At 43.4% G+C, this 15,727-nt stretch overlaps 2 protein-coding genes across 2 annotated transcripts; both read right to left on the reverse strand.

Moving 5' to 3' along the window:
* Window positions 1-3,780: 3,780 nt before the first annotated feature.
* tnfsf13b (TNF superfamily member 13b) lies at window positions 3,781-6,973 on the reverse strand. The gene is made up of 6 exons (XM_034561346.1): window positions 6,257-6,973; window positions 6,053-6,149; window positions 5,442-5,498; window positions 5,155-5,279; window positions 4,743-4,893; window positions 3,781-4,362 (listed from the first exon to the last, which is right to left on the reverse strand). Exons 1-6 carry the CDS (start codon window positions 6,476-6,478, stop codon window positions 4,250-4,252), a joined length of 765 nt encoding a protein of 254 aa, XP_034417237.1. The 5' UTR covers window positions 6,479-6,973; the 3' UTR covers window positions 3,781-4,249.
* Window positions 6,974-8,583: 1,610 nt separating this feature from the next.
* On the reverse strand, window positions 8,584-12,226 carry abhd13 (abhydrolase domain containing 13). The gene is made up of 2 exons (XM_034561345.1): window positions 11,976-12,226; window positions 8,584-10,779 (listed from the first exon to the last, which is right to left on the reverse strand). The coding sequence occupies exon 2, from the start codon at window positions 10,743-10,745 to the stop codon at window positions 9,690-9,692; it is 1,056 nt and encodes a 351-aa protein (XP_034417236.1). The 5' UTR covers window positions 10,746-10,779; window positions 11,976-12,226; the 3' UTR covers window positions 8,584-9,689.
* Window positions 12,227-15,727: the final 3,501 nt, after the last annotated feature.

Genomic DNA, 15,727 nt, shown 5'->3' on the forward strand with positions numbered 1-15,727 from the left:
GATCAAAGTAATCCCCAAATACTAGAGAAGAACCGTGTCGTACACTGAAAACGCAGGGAGACCATGCGAGTGTACACGTTCTCAGTGTTTGGCAGAGGCAGTGGTGCGTGCATGTTGAATGTGCGTGTCTATGTGGATGTGCAAATCTATGTCTACTTGCGTTAGCTGCAGTGTGTGTTGGTTTGCTGCAGAAACTGAGCACGATTCAGGAAATCACCAGTCAGACCTGTCCTAAAGGAGAAGGGTGGGGGTGGGGTGTGTGTGTGTGTGTGTGTGTGTGGGGGGGGGGGGGGCAGATGGGGACACGGAGACGCTACGGTCCACGTTTAATGCAAATGATGCAGCCTGAAAAATGGGACATGGCTGGAGACAAGCTCTAAGACTGATGATTCCACAGAATATATCCTTCTCTCCTACAAGCAAGCCACATAATATGTACTCTTGATATATTTACTAATATCAAACCAAAACAAATTGAAATAGTTATCCTGCCTACTGCACCTCCTGGGGATACGCAGTCAAGAGATTGATCTGACTCCCAAAAAAAAAAAAAAAACTCTTTACACTTGACGTTTTTTAATATTAGTGCGTCAACAACATCTTTGACTAAAAATAGATTCAATAACATGTTAGATATTCTAATGCGAGTGGTGTTCGCTCTACGACTCGTGCACCGCGACAGACTTGAACACGGTAAATGTTACCACATGCGAGTGATATCAGTCTTTTTCTGTGTGTACTATGTGCACTCACATCATGTGTGTACTACTATGTGCACTCACATCATGTGTGTACTAATATGTGCACTCATATCACGTGTGTACTACTATGTGCACTCACATCATGTGTGTACTACTATGTGCACTCATATCACGTGTGTACTACTATGTGCACTCATATCATGTGTGTACTACTATGTGCACTCACATCATGTGTGTACTAATATGTGCACTCATATCACGTGTGTACTAATATGTGCACTCATATCACGTGTGTACTACTATGTGCACTCATATCACGTGTGTACTACTATGTGCACTCATATCATGTGTGTACTACTATGTGCACTCAAATCATGTGTGTACTAATATGTGCACTCATATCACGTGTGTACTACTATGTGCACTCACATCATGTGTGTACTAATATGTGCACTCATATCACGTGTGTACTACTATGTGCACTCATATCATGTGTGTACTACTATGTGCACTCATATCATGTGTGTACTACTATGTGCACTCACATCATGCGTGTACTAATATGTGCACTCATATCACGTGTGTACTATGTGCACTCACATCACGTGTGTACTATGTGCACTCACATCATGTGTGTACTATGTGCACTCACATCACGTGTGTACTAATATGTGCACTCACATCATGTGTGTACTAATATGTGCACTCATATCACGTGTGTACTATGTGCACTCACATCATGTGTGTACTATGTGCACTCACATCACGTGTGTACTAATATGTGCACTCACATCACGTGTGTACTATGTGCACTCACATCATGTATGTACTAATATGTGCACTCACATCATGTGTGTACTATGTGCACTCACATCACGTGTGTACTACTATGTGCACTCAAATCATGTGTGTACTACTACGTGCACTCAAATCATGTGTGTACTAATATGTGCACTCACATCACGTGTGTACTATGTGCACTCACATCATGTGTGTACTACTATGTGCACTCACATCACGTGTGTACTATGTGCACTCAAATCATGTGTGTACTAATATGTGCACTCACATCATGTGTGTACTAATATGTGCACTCACATCATGTGTGTACTATGTGCACTCACATCACGTGTGTACTACTATGTGCACTCAAATCATGTGTGTACTACTATGTGCACTCAAATCATGTGTGTACTAATATGTGCACTCACATCACGTGTGTACTATGTGCACTCACATCATGTGTGTACTACTATGTGCACTCACATCACGTGTGTACTATGTGCACTCACATCACGTGTGTACTACTATGTAAAACTACTATGTGCACTCACATCACGTGTGTACTATGTGCACTCGCATCACGTGTGTGAACTACACACAGTGCCAGCATGTGTACACAGCAGGTCTCATTTCCTGATTCTCCGGTCAGAAGCTGGTTTCTCTTTTGAGAAGCGAGTCCCACGATGACATCAGCTTCCGCCAACACACCAGCCGTCTCCATGGCACCACACAAAGACATTTCTGGCCTAGATGGGGGGGGAGCATCATGCTTGACACTTTTATAGGGGAGGTCTGTGCACCCCTCTTCTCTTCTACTCGCCGAACCCCTCCTTCTTCTTCGTTCTCTCGAACTGTGTTTGTACAGCCGCCTGCTCTGTTTACTAGATCATCGACGAGCGTCTCTGACTTCCATGGCCGTATCACCCCAAGACCGGCCGTCTCTCTCTCTCACTGTTTTAGCCTCACAGACCCTCTCTTCTCTTCCACTAATGGCTCCTGCTATCCATTAAGTCCATTTGAAACCTTTCTTTCTCAGCCTTCTATTTTAGACTTTCTTCCTCCCTCCCCCTCTTTTGGTCGAATGGAGCCATGACTCCAGGGGCAAAATGCCGAGTGAAGAAGTGACCACCCACTGGGCTTTGTCTAACTCTTTGCCCCGACGGACAGAAGGCCTGTGTGTGTGTGTGTGTGTGTGTGTGTGTGTGTGTGTGTTACTTAGATAAGTGAGAACCCCAAGGCAAAATATTTATACATCAATCTCTTCAAGTAAGAACATATCTGGCTAGAAAAAACATCACAAGATGCGAACCTGGGGCAATATAGAGCATCATGTTGTGATGCGAGTGAAATACCATATTTTTTTAAAAAGCCAAGTTAATTTGAATAGGGTCATTTAATGTGGAGTATCTTATCTTCAAAGGGTTGAGGCCTGAAACTTAACAAGATAAAATACCTTTTCAGTATTACCTCAATTGTATATGGAGATCTATGACCAAATTATTATTATTCATCAATTATTTTCTATCTGACTATTAATTGTAGTCAGTAGTTTGGTTTGGATCTAAGCAAATAAACTGTTAGGATTATATGAGAATGAGTCAATTTCAATAATCACAATATTGTGATGGGGAGGATGTCCCTTTAAGGCATATATTGTCCCAAACTTCTCGGGGGCGTCAAGCTCCAGATGTGAATTTTTTTTTTTAAATATCCGAACATTTTATATTTTGCTTCAAACTAATGCAGATGCTTGAATCTCCTAGTTGGATCACCACAATGCATGTGTGTGTGTGTGTCTGTGTTTGCTTCCAGACCAACAAAAAAAATAATGAAATCAGGTGACTTCAAAATCTGATGCTGGGCAGAATTCCCACACAAAAATAAAAAAAGATGTCGCTAAAACAAATGTGTGGAGGTAAACCATAGACCTAACTGACACTGGGCGCAGGCTGCGTTACATGTGGGTGTCTTGCCCCCGGAGGTGCCACAAAACAGACCATGTGTATCCAAAAATGAGCTCTCCCACCAGCTCTACATAAATAATCATCCATTGAGGACATAATTCTCACTATTTCCTCCGGGCTCCTCAGGCGTTACATATTCATAGAGCAGGCGCTCCTTTGAACGTGCCAACATCATCTGCCTTTACAGGTTTGCCTCAATCTAAAAATAGTCACTTTTACCTGATTACCACTATTCCCGCTCAACCTTATTCCTCTCTCTGCCACCTGGCAGGATGTTCTCTCACACTTCTTGTGGCCGACAAAGGAACAACAACTCCCCCCCAGATTCCAGATGATGTCATATCTTGTGCAGAACTGTCACTTTATTGCATCTGAATTTTGTATCAGTCAAATCAAAATTATGACATTCAGACGATACATTTATGATTGACTATCTAAAATAACACGTGGGAGCTATTTCAGTAATGCTCCATTGATCAAAACAGGATGAGAATGACACACGAGTAGCACATCTCAGAAGACAACATCTTGGATGCGAGCACAATACAGCTGCAGCTACGTGTATACGGTGCATCTATTTTAAGAGAAAAGACCATGGCGTCCACTCGCGGTCTCTTTCATGTCCCCCCTCAGGCCCAACAAGGAGTCATGCAGTCTATCGCTCAGCCGGCACAGAAACGGCCGCTTCCTGTATTCTTCTCACTTCGCAATAATCACGCCAGCCAAAGTCGGGCGAGGTCACCAGCACGTGTGCTATGTCGCTCCCATCATGGCCGCCCCCCCCCCCCGAGGTGACACATGTCAAGCCAGTTTGACGGCCCCCAGGAAGGTGGTGTCTCCGTACAGGGACACGGCGGCTGTGGGGCGCGGGATCAGCAGCTCCAAGTGGTCCCCGACCTCCAGCTTCACGATGCCTAAGGAGTTCAAACGTACACTTCAGATGTTGGAACTGCCATTTTGTTTTTACATTACATTACATGTCATTTAGCTGACGCTTTTATCCAAAGCGACTTACAATAAGTGCATTTAACCGTGAGTACAAACTCAGAACAACAAGAATCAAGCAAGTACAATTTCTTCAATAAAGTTAAACTACAGAGTACTATCAGTAAGAGACATTTAAGTGCTACTTAAGTGCTACTACGGCGCTAACTTCCCCATTCAAGGTACAGCCGTTTGACTTAATTCTTACACACACACACACACACACACACACACACCGCCTGACCTTCCACAACAGCTGTTGTGAAGTCGTGGTGAGCATAGCTCGACATAAACAATAACTCGGACTCGCCTCCCGTGTAGCAGGTGTTGTAAGGGTGGACGGGGTTCATGTTCTGGATGCAGCGGAACAGGACCACATACTGGGGCTCGTCTCCCACCACATTCCTCTTCCTCCGGATCAACACGTGACCCATAGCAAAGGTGCTGTCCATGTAGTAGACCTGAGCAAATCCAAAAACAACTGGGATCTATCAATCAAACAGTCCGGTGGGTGGGATATCATTTGCTACCTCATGTATTATGCATGCATCATTCCACACGTTCTCTTCTTTATCTGACCTTTCTTCAAGGTCTGTTAACCAACTGCATGCTTTAAGGTTTTCTTTCTTTTCCTTTAATATGTGTCAACATACACACGGCAAACAGACGAGCGGCGCCTCCCTGTGGAAGAACTACGACATGACAACCAAACGCAGACCCACCTGACTGTACACGAAGTAGAAGCCCTCCTCCATGACCAGCATGCTGTCTCCGTCCGCCTCCAGGGCCGAGCCTCTCCTCAGCCCGGCCTGCCAGGGGATACCCGTGTGCGGCTCCGAGTTATATTCTGACAATATATCAGAAAACGGTGTTAAATATGTAATGCAACACTCAACCTGTTTAAATTCAGTTCATATACATTTTATTATTCTAAATATATTTGAACTGAAATGGGTACATTTTGTAAGCCCAGAGTCATAAGTCATCGCCCAGGTCAGGCATACTGTACCTTTCTGGAAGGTTTTCCTGCTATTGTTTGCCAACAACTGCAGGCAAGGCTGGGAAACTGTGACAAAACATAAAACTATTTTAGACGTGTTCATACTGGTCAGAGGTTTCCTTACAATCCGCACATTTCTTTTCCCCGTGGTTGTCTCTCTCTTTTTCCTTCTGCTCCTTCCCTTGTTTTCCTTTTTTGGGCAACATTCCAGTCAGCACTTGGCAACGGCACACGGTAAATATTGGGTGTCCTGTACACCTCGGGGGTCGTTAAAGAGCTGGAGCTGAGGGTCCGCATTGTCTCACCACATCAGACCTTTTAGCCTTCAAGTGGTTATCACCAAAGAGTCTGCTTTAAAGTGGACATTCTCTTTTTTCTTCCTTTTCTTAATCACAGGTCTCTGTACAGATTATTTAAGCCCATTTGAACTATACAAATAAACAAATGGAAACTGGCATACACGGTATCATATTAAGAGGAATGGATTGGAGAACTTAATCACCACCTTAAACACTGGAAATGAAACTGGTCACACTGTACATCACTCAGTCGTTTTCCAAGTGACCAATGGATTTGTAAAAAAAAAGAAAACATGATACATTAACAGTGAACGGTCTTACCTGATGTCTCTGATCCAGAGACAAACCTTTTCTTTCTTATCGGAAACCCAGGTTGGTGCAGGGACTCTTGGCTGCTTCTCCTACTGATATTCTCAGTCTGAAAAGACACAATAAACTGTTACATTCATTTTTTTTAAAACATACAATACATGCTTTTCCTTTACAAATCTATGCAGAGGAGGATGTCCTCATGGACCCTCTCACCTGGCTTGCATGCAGAGCCTCTCGTCCCTCTTCTCTCCTGCGACCGACCTCTGACTTGAGTCCCTCGACCTCGGCCCTGAGGGCCACCAGTTGGTACAGGGACAACGCTGAAAGAGAGGAGGAGGTGACAGCAGCCAGCGTCAGCAGGAAAACTGGCCAGGACAGCCTCCCTTCACCTGTCCTTGGTCCGGTCCCCGGCTTCACATCTGCCAAACCTGCCATTGTGTAGGGGGGGGGGGGGCCCGTACGGTCTCCAGAGAGCTCAGGCTGGCAGCATGGCCCGGTCTCAGGCCTGAACTCCGCCGCCTCTCTTCTGACAAGACTTGGGCTAGGAATGGAGGATGTTTGCTCCAGTCATCAATGTTACCTCAAAGCCCGTCCAAAAGCTGCACTGGCTTCCTTAACTCTCGCTTTGTCCTTCAGCAGCTGGTTTCAGTTTAGTCTGGAGGGTCTACGCACAAGAAACACTGTACAAAAAAGGGCAAAGGAGCTTCTTCCCCCTCGACTGTTCCGCTCAGCTAACCACACTCACAGCTTCCGGCCTGACTGGCAACGTCTCGGTCCGCTTTCTCTTCATCTTGCCCCTTAAAAATGATTTTAAAAAAGCCACTTCTCAGCTTCCCCACATTCTTACAAGCAAGCCATGTGATCGTTAAGAGTGGAAACAGGAAGGACATAATTAATGACACTGTCACATTTGAGTTTGACAGTTAGAGCCAACACGCACAGAAAGAAGGAAGTACAAAAATGACTTGAACAGCATCCAATTCTCAGAATACAAAGAACTGTGACAATAAATAAAAAAGCAAAAATCTTAACAGGACAAGCAATTTTAACGTATCAATTTATTGCATGTTACAGTACATAAAATAGAAAGTGAAAATGTGTGCTTACAAAAGAAGTCGACACAGTTTTGAAATAGAAAAAAAACAAAACATAAGTGAAATGTAAAGATCCCTCAAACTGAAGATAAAGATGAACCATTCATATGTCCCAATGTTTCTCTGATGTCATGGGAGATGTACACACATATTGTCAACACTGTGCAGGTCCATTACGAACTCGACATTATCACATGCCAGCTTGCAAATACAAATTCAAAAAGTATGCCAACACATTCAAAAGCATTCATTTTGACTCTATTAACAATCATATGGACATATAAAATATGCCCCACAGTGCATTTGCAGAATACCTGGCAAATGATTTTCTTTATTAAAAGAAATGAAAAGACATTCAGTTCGATTCCATTTCGTCAACAGTAACAATACTTTTGGCTAGGATAAAAAACACCAAATTCCAGGTATCATTAATTTAGCTTTAGGCCACCAAAACAATAATCAAGTGAATGGTTATACATCTTTTCTTGAATGGAGACCAACAGCAGACAGAAGTGTGTAAAACAAAGTGGGTGGGGCTTAAGGAGTGTGTCCTCGTGGGGTTGCATTCAGATTGCACATTGTGCTCGACCAACATATGGCGGGACAAATCGAACTCAGTTTATGGATTTGATCAAATACAAACAAATGTCTGACATTGTTCTGTCCCACTGGAGGCAAAAGTCACACAACGAAGGAAGAGAAGACCGTCTAGACGCCATTTCTTGTACAGCGCACGTTCATTTAAGACCACAATTTACATTCATAGGAGCCTTTGGACCAATTGTTTTAAATTCAACTCGAGACAAATTAAGTGTTTTAATGTGTGTTGAATGTTACGTTTTAGAAACACTATCAGATGTGGCGAAGGAGGTCTCTATTTAAAAGGCTTTGATACCACTGCAGTGCAGCAAGTTGCATTAGGACAGCAGGAGCAGACGTGTTTTAATCGTCAGGTTCGTTCCTCCTCCTATTTGTTTCAAGACTATCTTAATACAATACTCACATACCCACACTATATAATATATATATATATATATGCTGACAGAGTAATTGGTCACTAGAATCATTCCGCCTGTCGAGCGTTGCAAAGGGTCGATACATGTCTGGTACTACTGGGTCTTACGGCATGTTTTGGTTAAAGGTTTGCCCATTTCATTGACTTGCTGAATATCACATGTACAGTTCGTTTATCAGAATACCAATATTTTTGTATAAATAGATTACATCTGCATATATGATGTGACATGGTAAATGAAATCCCAGCAAAGATATTTTCCATTTCATGCCCGATGATTCACATAATTTCCTGCTATATCTCACGGGGAGTTTCAACTTGGAAAATTCACCGAATTTTGCAACCCTATTGTTGTTTATACTCTATACTGGCCATCAATAAATCCCTTCCTGGTTATATAAGAGTGTGAGAAACAGGGGACAGAATAAGTCTGAGTGAGATAAGATTTTATTTTCTACACAATATATCTTGTTTTTTTTTAATTTTCCAGACTGTTTCCTGGCAAATCGAGGGGGATGAGCATTTCCTTCTCCATAGACTTTACCCTGGAAAGTACCTACTTGATTCCTCTTACCTCATATTATCCTCTTTTTTTTCCCCCTTCCTTTTGCATTAAAAGAGGACTTGGATTTGACATTAATAACCTATCTTCACGATCAGTAAGGATAGGATTACAGCGAACAGTAACATGTCAGTGTACACATGGGCATGTGCTATAGTGTTGTACTACGATAGACTTGAATAACTCTGCACCCATCATTTATTAACAAAACCACACAGTTAAACGCTCCTTATCAAACTACAGGAGCCAAAGTCATTCAATAGCAACTTAGTCCATTGAACAGTAGAAACTGTGCTAGATGGATTTTAACGGGACCCAGCAACGGGAGAATATCTTGGAGCTTATCGATATACGTATAAATATTCATCACTACAGTGTCATGCCAAGCTGCTGCAATGATGATCCTCACCAGTTTGAGAGGAAAAAAACATCTGAACGCCCCTCAAAGTATTGCTCAGAAGATGTTAGCCTACTCGGGTAAATCAGAACAAAAAGAAAAGTGCAATGTTATGTATTAACAAAGATATATACAGTATAGCCCTACATATTGTCAGTGTCTCATTTTGGTGGCCAGAAGAAGTGTATTTAGTCGCAATCAGCTTTCACTGAAATATTGTAGGGGCTCATATGGTCATTATACTATGAGCCATCATAAAACCCATCACAGCAAGTCTTTGCAGTTGTGACATGTCTTGCAGTTTGGGCGTGTGCTCTGGTTTCATTCGTTTAAGGTCATACATACATGCATGCATTCATAGCTGGAACACAAAAGAAGCCATTAGGGAATTGTTACCCTCCTTTAAAACCTTGAAATAGTCAAATCATGTTAACAATATTACATTACAGAATGTGAAAATGTAGAAAGAGTGAAATAAAATAGAAACCCAGACAAAAGCATAAAAAAAAAAAAATGAAGTCCATCCAATCAAGCCTTCGACAGCCGTAAGCCTCCAGCTCATAACCTGGCTGTTGACTTCAGATAATGGTGACACTCGATGAGGGCTGAGCACTCTCCTCATGGGCGTGGCTCTTCAGCAGGTCTTTCATGAACTGCTCCAAAGCAGCAAAGTAGCCCTGACACTGCCAAGTGTCATTGTGTGTGCCCTCTGGAAAGATAGCAAGACGTTTAGTCCGCGCAGGAGACAGCTCATATAGTTGTTTCATCATGACTGGTGGGATAAGCTGGTCCGACAGACCAGACACAAACAGCGAGGACATGCGGCACAGCGCCACCTGTCGATAGGACAGGAACTGATTCCTGTAGCACCACAAGGGCAGCAGGCGCATGGGCACGAAGGAGAAGAGTGTAGCTGCCATGTGGGGGATACTGAGGAAGGTGTTTTCAACAATAATGGCTGCTACGCGGTGAGGGTTGACTGACGCCAAGCGTACAGCCACAGCACCCCCCAGAGAACGGCCAAATAGTACCACCTTTGTCTTGTCCAGATCAGGGCGGGTCATGACATAGTCCAGCGTGGCCTCGGCATCCAGGTACAGCCCATCCTCACTGGGCTCACCATCACTCTTTCCATAGCCACGGTAGTCCACCAGCACCACATTGGCTTTCAGATTGACCAGCATAAGCAGGGCGTTTGGCACCCTGTGACCAATGTTACCTGCATTACCATGGAAATAAAGGATGGTAGGTGGCGCAGAGGAAGTGGGGCTGCTTTGATTGCCAGGGTTGACTCCAGGAGGCGTGTCACCACCCGTGTAGCGAAGCAGGATGAGGTTGAGCTTCACACCGTCCTTGGTGCGAATGTACACATTCTCATGAGGGATTCCTGTTGGCATGGGAACATAAAGGCGAGAGGAGGGGGGCTGGTCTGGGAAGTAGAGGAGCACATCCTGAAATTTGTAAAGAATGCCTGCCACAGAGGCTAGGATAAGTGCAAGGAGAAAAAATCCCCCATACAGGTGGAAGGTGAGGATGAGGGCCAACAGGGAGACTCGACAAGCACTCCAGGACCAGGACGCCACAGTCAGGGTACAATGCTCTATTCCCGCCCACAGCCTCCAGGGCTTCTCCATGGCTACAAAAGCGCTGAGTCACACGGCACACACTCTGCAAATACAGAGGGCAAAGAGAGAGGAGAGAAAGTGGTTTAATGTAAATGCACATAATCAGGGATCATGGGATTCTATAAAGAAATGGTTTGACACTGGACACAAACAATATATAAAAAACATTTTAACATTAGATACAGAACATCTGATCATCAGTGCATAGGAAAGCACATCAAAATAATAATCAAGTAGTTTGTGATTATTTAATCTGAAAAAATGAAACATACCTATCAGAGCCCAACATGACGGTCATAGTTAACAAATTATCACATTTAAGAATCTTTACTATTGCCTAACTAATCTACATCTGGTATATATGCCAGAATTGACAGATTTGTTTATCCAAATGTCAAAAGGTTTGTTCTAGTGTAATTCACCCCCTAAAAACCAGGAAGGTATTAATTATGTCACTCAAACCATTTAGCTACAGGCTGTGGAGCCGTCCATCTCCATCTCCATCCTGTGTTCTGGACAAAACACCAAACAAATATACTAACTGCAGGCCTGAACAACTGGAATCAGTCCAACCGATCACTGCCTGTCAATGTTACTGCAGTCATTGGTTCGTAGTATCAGGTGTGTTTATCGAATTCAATGGCTGGTGGACACCAAAAGGTCACCGTTCCAGGTGTGTGCAGGGACAGATGTAACTATAGCACGTATGCAGCGGCTCCACATGACCGGAAATCAGCACCCACGAAGGGCTTAACGTTATGTTGAAGCAATGTTAATGTTGCTGGGTACAAACGGTGGTAAACATTTACGAATATCACAAGACCGAAACGTGTCACGAGACACCACCCACACGAGGAGGAAATGGTGACAGCTCCTGCCAGCCTGGCGAAGAGCCCGTAACAGTCCAGATTAACAGAGTTAACGCGTCAAAATGATATTTAATGTGCGACAGTATTAAACAATAAACCCCCGACTGGGCACCGTGACGTTATTGCCTGGACTGTCTAAACGAAACCGTGTCCGAGGCGGCGATGTACAAAGCATTTAGGGGACATGGCCTTAAAATAAAGAATGACGATAGCTAGCTTAGCTGCGCGTTAGCTGCGCGACAGGCGCGCCGCTCACCAACAACCACCAACCGTCACTCCCACCGCCGCCTGAGCCCTCAGCCCCGTTTTACCGCAACACTTAAGCCCCCTATGTCTCCTAAGGGGGTTAGCAAGGGAGCCACATACTCACCCTCCTCTCATTTTTAGCCCCTCAGCTGCATGAGTAGGTCGCTAAACGGTAACGCGCAGACAGCACCGTGACTGTCATGCGGCTCTCCGGACGTTAAAGGAGTGACAGCGAACCGGTGAAAACAGAAAGGTAAAAGTATTTGTCAGCCAGGACCCGGCGAGGCTAGCTCCGCCACTTGCTAGCGGTACCGCTGCTGGAGTGTGTACCCTCCGTGAGTTCCGTGCGCGTCTCGGCAGCACAAGAAAGGTTCCTTCTTGTTCTTCTTCTTTGATGCTTTACAGCAGCTTGCATCCTCAGTGTTGCATTACTGCCACCTGCTGGAGGCACATGACTCCTACAGTGTGTCAGGTGTTTCGAATTAGTCTCTAAAAGACTGTTTTTTTCTTCTATTTCCTTACTATTTCTCACAAGAATCCACTCTATTTGTGGTTTATGATGGGTTGCATTTGCAGAGCCGGTAATATCTGTCGTTCTATCTATAAGAACCGGCATACAGTATATTTACATTCTTTAAAACTATAATTTCCCTTTGATTTTGTGCCTTAATTTGAAGTAATTCAAAATCTACCAACTCTCAGGGATTAAAGGCCACATTATAGCTGGGAAAAACTCATTTTCATAAACTCCCAAGTCTCTCATTGCTGCATGGTAGGTGGCTTCTCCCTCATTTGCAGCACATTGTTTGTTTGTTGACTATCTATCTCCACACCAATAGTTCAGTAGTTGTTTTCTGCATAAACACAATGACTTTGTGTACACATGACATCTATTGCTTCTGTCCATCCGGGGAGAGGGATCCTCCTCTGTTGCTCTCCTGAAGGTTTCTTCCCTTTTTTCCCTGTCAAAGGTTATTTTTGGGGAGTTTTTCCTGATCCGATGTGAGGTCCTGGGACAGGGATGTCGTATGTGTACAGATTGTAAAGCCCTCTGAGGCAAATTTGTAATTTGTGATATTTGGGCTATACAAAATAAACTGAATTGAATTGAACTTTCTCCTGTCTCAACAGACACATGTGGTGTTCTCATGGATCCTGTCTAAGAGCCACGGAGCTTCAGTTTTACAGTTTCTTATGCAAATAAAAAAACACCACTCCCATAATGCAACCTTGATGTAATTACGCTACACTTATCTGAAGGATGCCCAGTCCAATCCTTCAGGGCTTCTCATCACATAGCTCCTTTTTACACGGATCAACAGGAGTCAAAAAAAAAAAATGTCTACACTGTCTCTACATTATTTCCAGAGACTTTAGCTGAGAACCCATTCTTTTTAAACAGTGTTGCAGCTTTTTGAAATACTATAATCGAAAGAGCAGCAACCACTACTCCTGTATAACATCAACACTGGGTGTCGTCAACCGTGGTCTGATCTGAAGTTGTATTGTTATTCATTCTTTGCCCACCAGGTGCTGCTCTTGGAAAGAATATAAACCTGAACATTCACTAAATGTGGGCTAATTGCACAGGTTAAAAGTAAAATCCCTAAATTGAAGTCAGTGGGACGCTTCATAAATAATCCTGAATGCACAAATATACATGAGACTGTAGATAATTTATCAATGAATTCCATCCAAGCCAGTAAGTTGGTGTGTTTTGATGATCTTGATATAGTCTTTACAAGAATCTGACCACTGAGATCAACAAAATGAACAAAGACCAAATATAACTAAGGATTTAAACCGACTGTTTTTGACTGGCAATTACTTATATTTAACTTGCACTCATTTCAAGATCTACAGCATCCAACTCATCAGATAAAAAAAACAACCCGGCATGGGGAATATGGAATAAAAGGCTCATCAGATCCACATTTAAATACTCTACGTTGAGGTGTTTCCCTCTTCCCAGGTCGACTATTGGTATTTCCGTAGCATCTAGCTCACACTCAGTGTGACCTTGGAGGATGCAGACAGATTATGTGCAGACCAGCACAGCTGTTGCCCGTTCAGCTCTCTGTCCTTGAGGTTCGATTATTTGATTCTGTGGCATTGAAGTCAGCATCAAAACCTTAGAAGGACCCCCCCTTCTATTCTGTTTGATAAAACCAAAATAAAGTCACCAGGAATGAAGTCTCTGTGTGTAAACATATAGTTAATGTAATTATCGTTCATGAAGTAATGCTGACACAGGCAATAATTAGCCGCATAGCTGCTGAAAAACGTGAATATATTGTGGTTGGCTTGCGCAAAATCTATCGGGCAGACTGCAGGATTTGATGTTCAGGTGTATTGTATTTTGACATTTTTGCACAAGGAGTCACACAAAAGGTTTTGGAATGAAGATCTTTTTTTTCAGTAAAAAACTCAGAGACCTCAATTTTAATGTAAGAGCTCACTTGGGAAATGAGAAAAGGGTTTTGTTGAATTAAAGGAGACATGAGGACGGGGGACTATACTTTTCACCAGATTGACTTTAAGATTATGTCCACGTTCAAGTCCATTATTTATTCACACTCTTAAAAAAGAAAAGGTAAAAGCTAATTACACAAAATCATAGTGCTGTGGCCTTTTCACTGGCTGCAGCCCAATAAAGTGCATGGCAGACACACACACACACACACACACACACACACACACACACACACACACGTATTCGTCTCTTTAGGGTATAGGGAGTGCTGCATTCAGATGGATTCAGTTTATGAGAGACTGACAGCTGGCGAGTTCACTCTCTATTATCTACGACTCAATTACCTTTGACATGCCAGTCAAAACATACATTACACACACACACACACACACACACACACTCACACACTAAAACTCTCATACGCTCTCATACACGAACGCTCATCGGCTCAACTGTCGTATCCCACGACTCAATTACTTGGAATATAGCTCTCCAAACAGCTGGGGGGCCTGAGCTCAATAATACAAATTCAGAGCGGCTACAGGACGAGAAGAGACTGTGATGACCTCGCTGGGAATATTATATCATCAGGCCAAGGGACATTCTTGTTATTCACCTCATGCTACGCACCCAAGAGCCAAACAATTGATACACATTGATTTCCCTGTCAGTCAGCATCTTTTTTTGACTGGTGCTGCGACTTTATATTTTCAAGTGTAAGAGTTGCTGTCATTGCATTTTTTGCCAGGTTTGGTGAAAGACATCGTTGAACTCATCTGACATCATCATGAGTGATGACTCTTTGATTTGCAAGTCACTGAATGCCTCGCGCAGGGTGATAGATGTGGTGTCCATGGCTACAATAAATGTGTTGTCACCTTGGAGACAGAGCGTTGCTTTGAGTCAGAGAGGACGGCTGCATAACGAGTCCTCATTTCAAACACATCACAGAGGAGGGGGGCAGATACAGCCGGGAGGTAATGTCACTGCAGTACAACATTAAACGGCCTTTTAATTGGTCATGCAGATACATTATTAACAAAGTGAGAGCTGCTGTAGCTCTTACGGCTGTTGTGTCAGTCTGCAAGGTTTAATGAGATTGCATGTTGTACAGTGATGGCCTAATCAGCTAAGTGAAATATAGACAGGCCTCCCTGGCATTCTGTGCATGCAGCATAGAGCGTCCTGAACACTATGCATGCCAAGAATAAATTGGGTGGAAATTGCTGTATGTCTCAGGCAGCAATTAGGCGGCCTCCTGTGGCGGAGAAGCAGAGATTTAATAAAGGCTTACATTTCCCTCATTCCCCTCGCAAATACACCTTTTTTTTGTCACATCTATGATGATACCTATCAATCTAATCAACCTGCAGATGTAGGTGTGTGCCAACTATTGTGTGCAC

Source organism: Cyclopterus lumpus, chromosome 21 (assembly GCF_009769545.1).
Source record: "Cyclopterus lumpus isolate fCycLum1 chromosome 21, fCycLum1.pri, whole genome shotgun sequence".
NCBI lineage: Eukaryota > Metazoa > Chordata > Actinopteri > Perciformes > Cyclopteridae > Cyclopterus > Cyclopterus lumpus.

Coding starts and splice junctions, on each gene's coding strand:
- tnfsf13b (XM_034561346.1), bottom strand. CDS start 6,478: ATGGCAGGTTTGGCAGATGTGAAGCCGGGGACCGGACCAAGGACAGGT. Junction 5,499..6,052: donor CTCTGGATCAGAGACATCAG/GTAAGACCGTTC, acceptor GTTTTGTCACAG/TTTCCCAGCCTTGCCTGCAG. Junction 4,894..5,154: donor TCTACTTCGTGTACAGTCAG/GTGGGTCTGCGT, acceptor GGATTTGCTCAG/GTCTACTACATGGACAGCAC.
- abhd13 (XM_034561345.1), bottom strand. CDS start 10,745: ATGGAGAAGCCCTGGAGGCTGTGGGCGGGAATAGAGCATTGTACCCTG.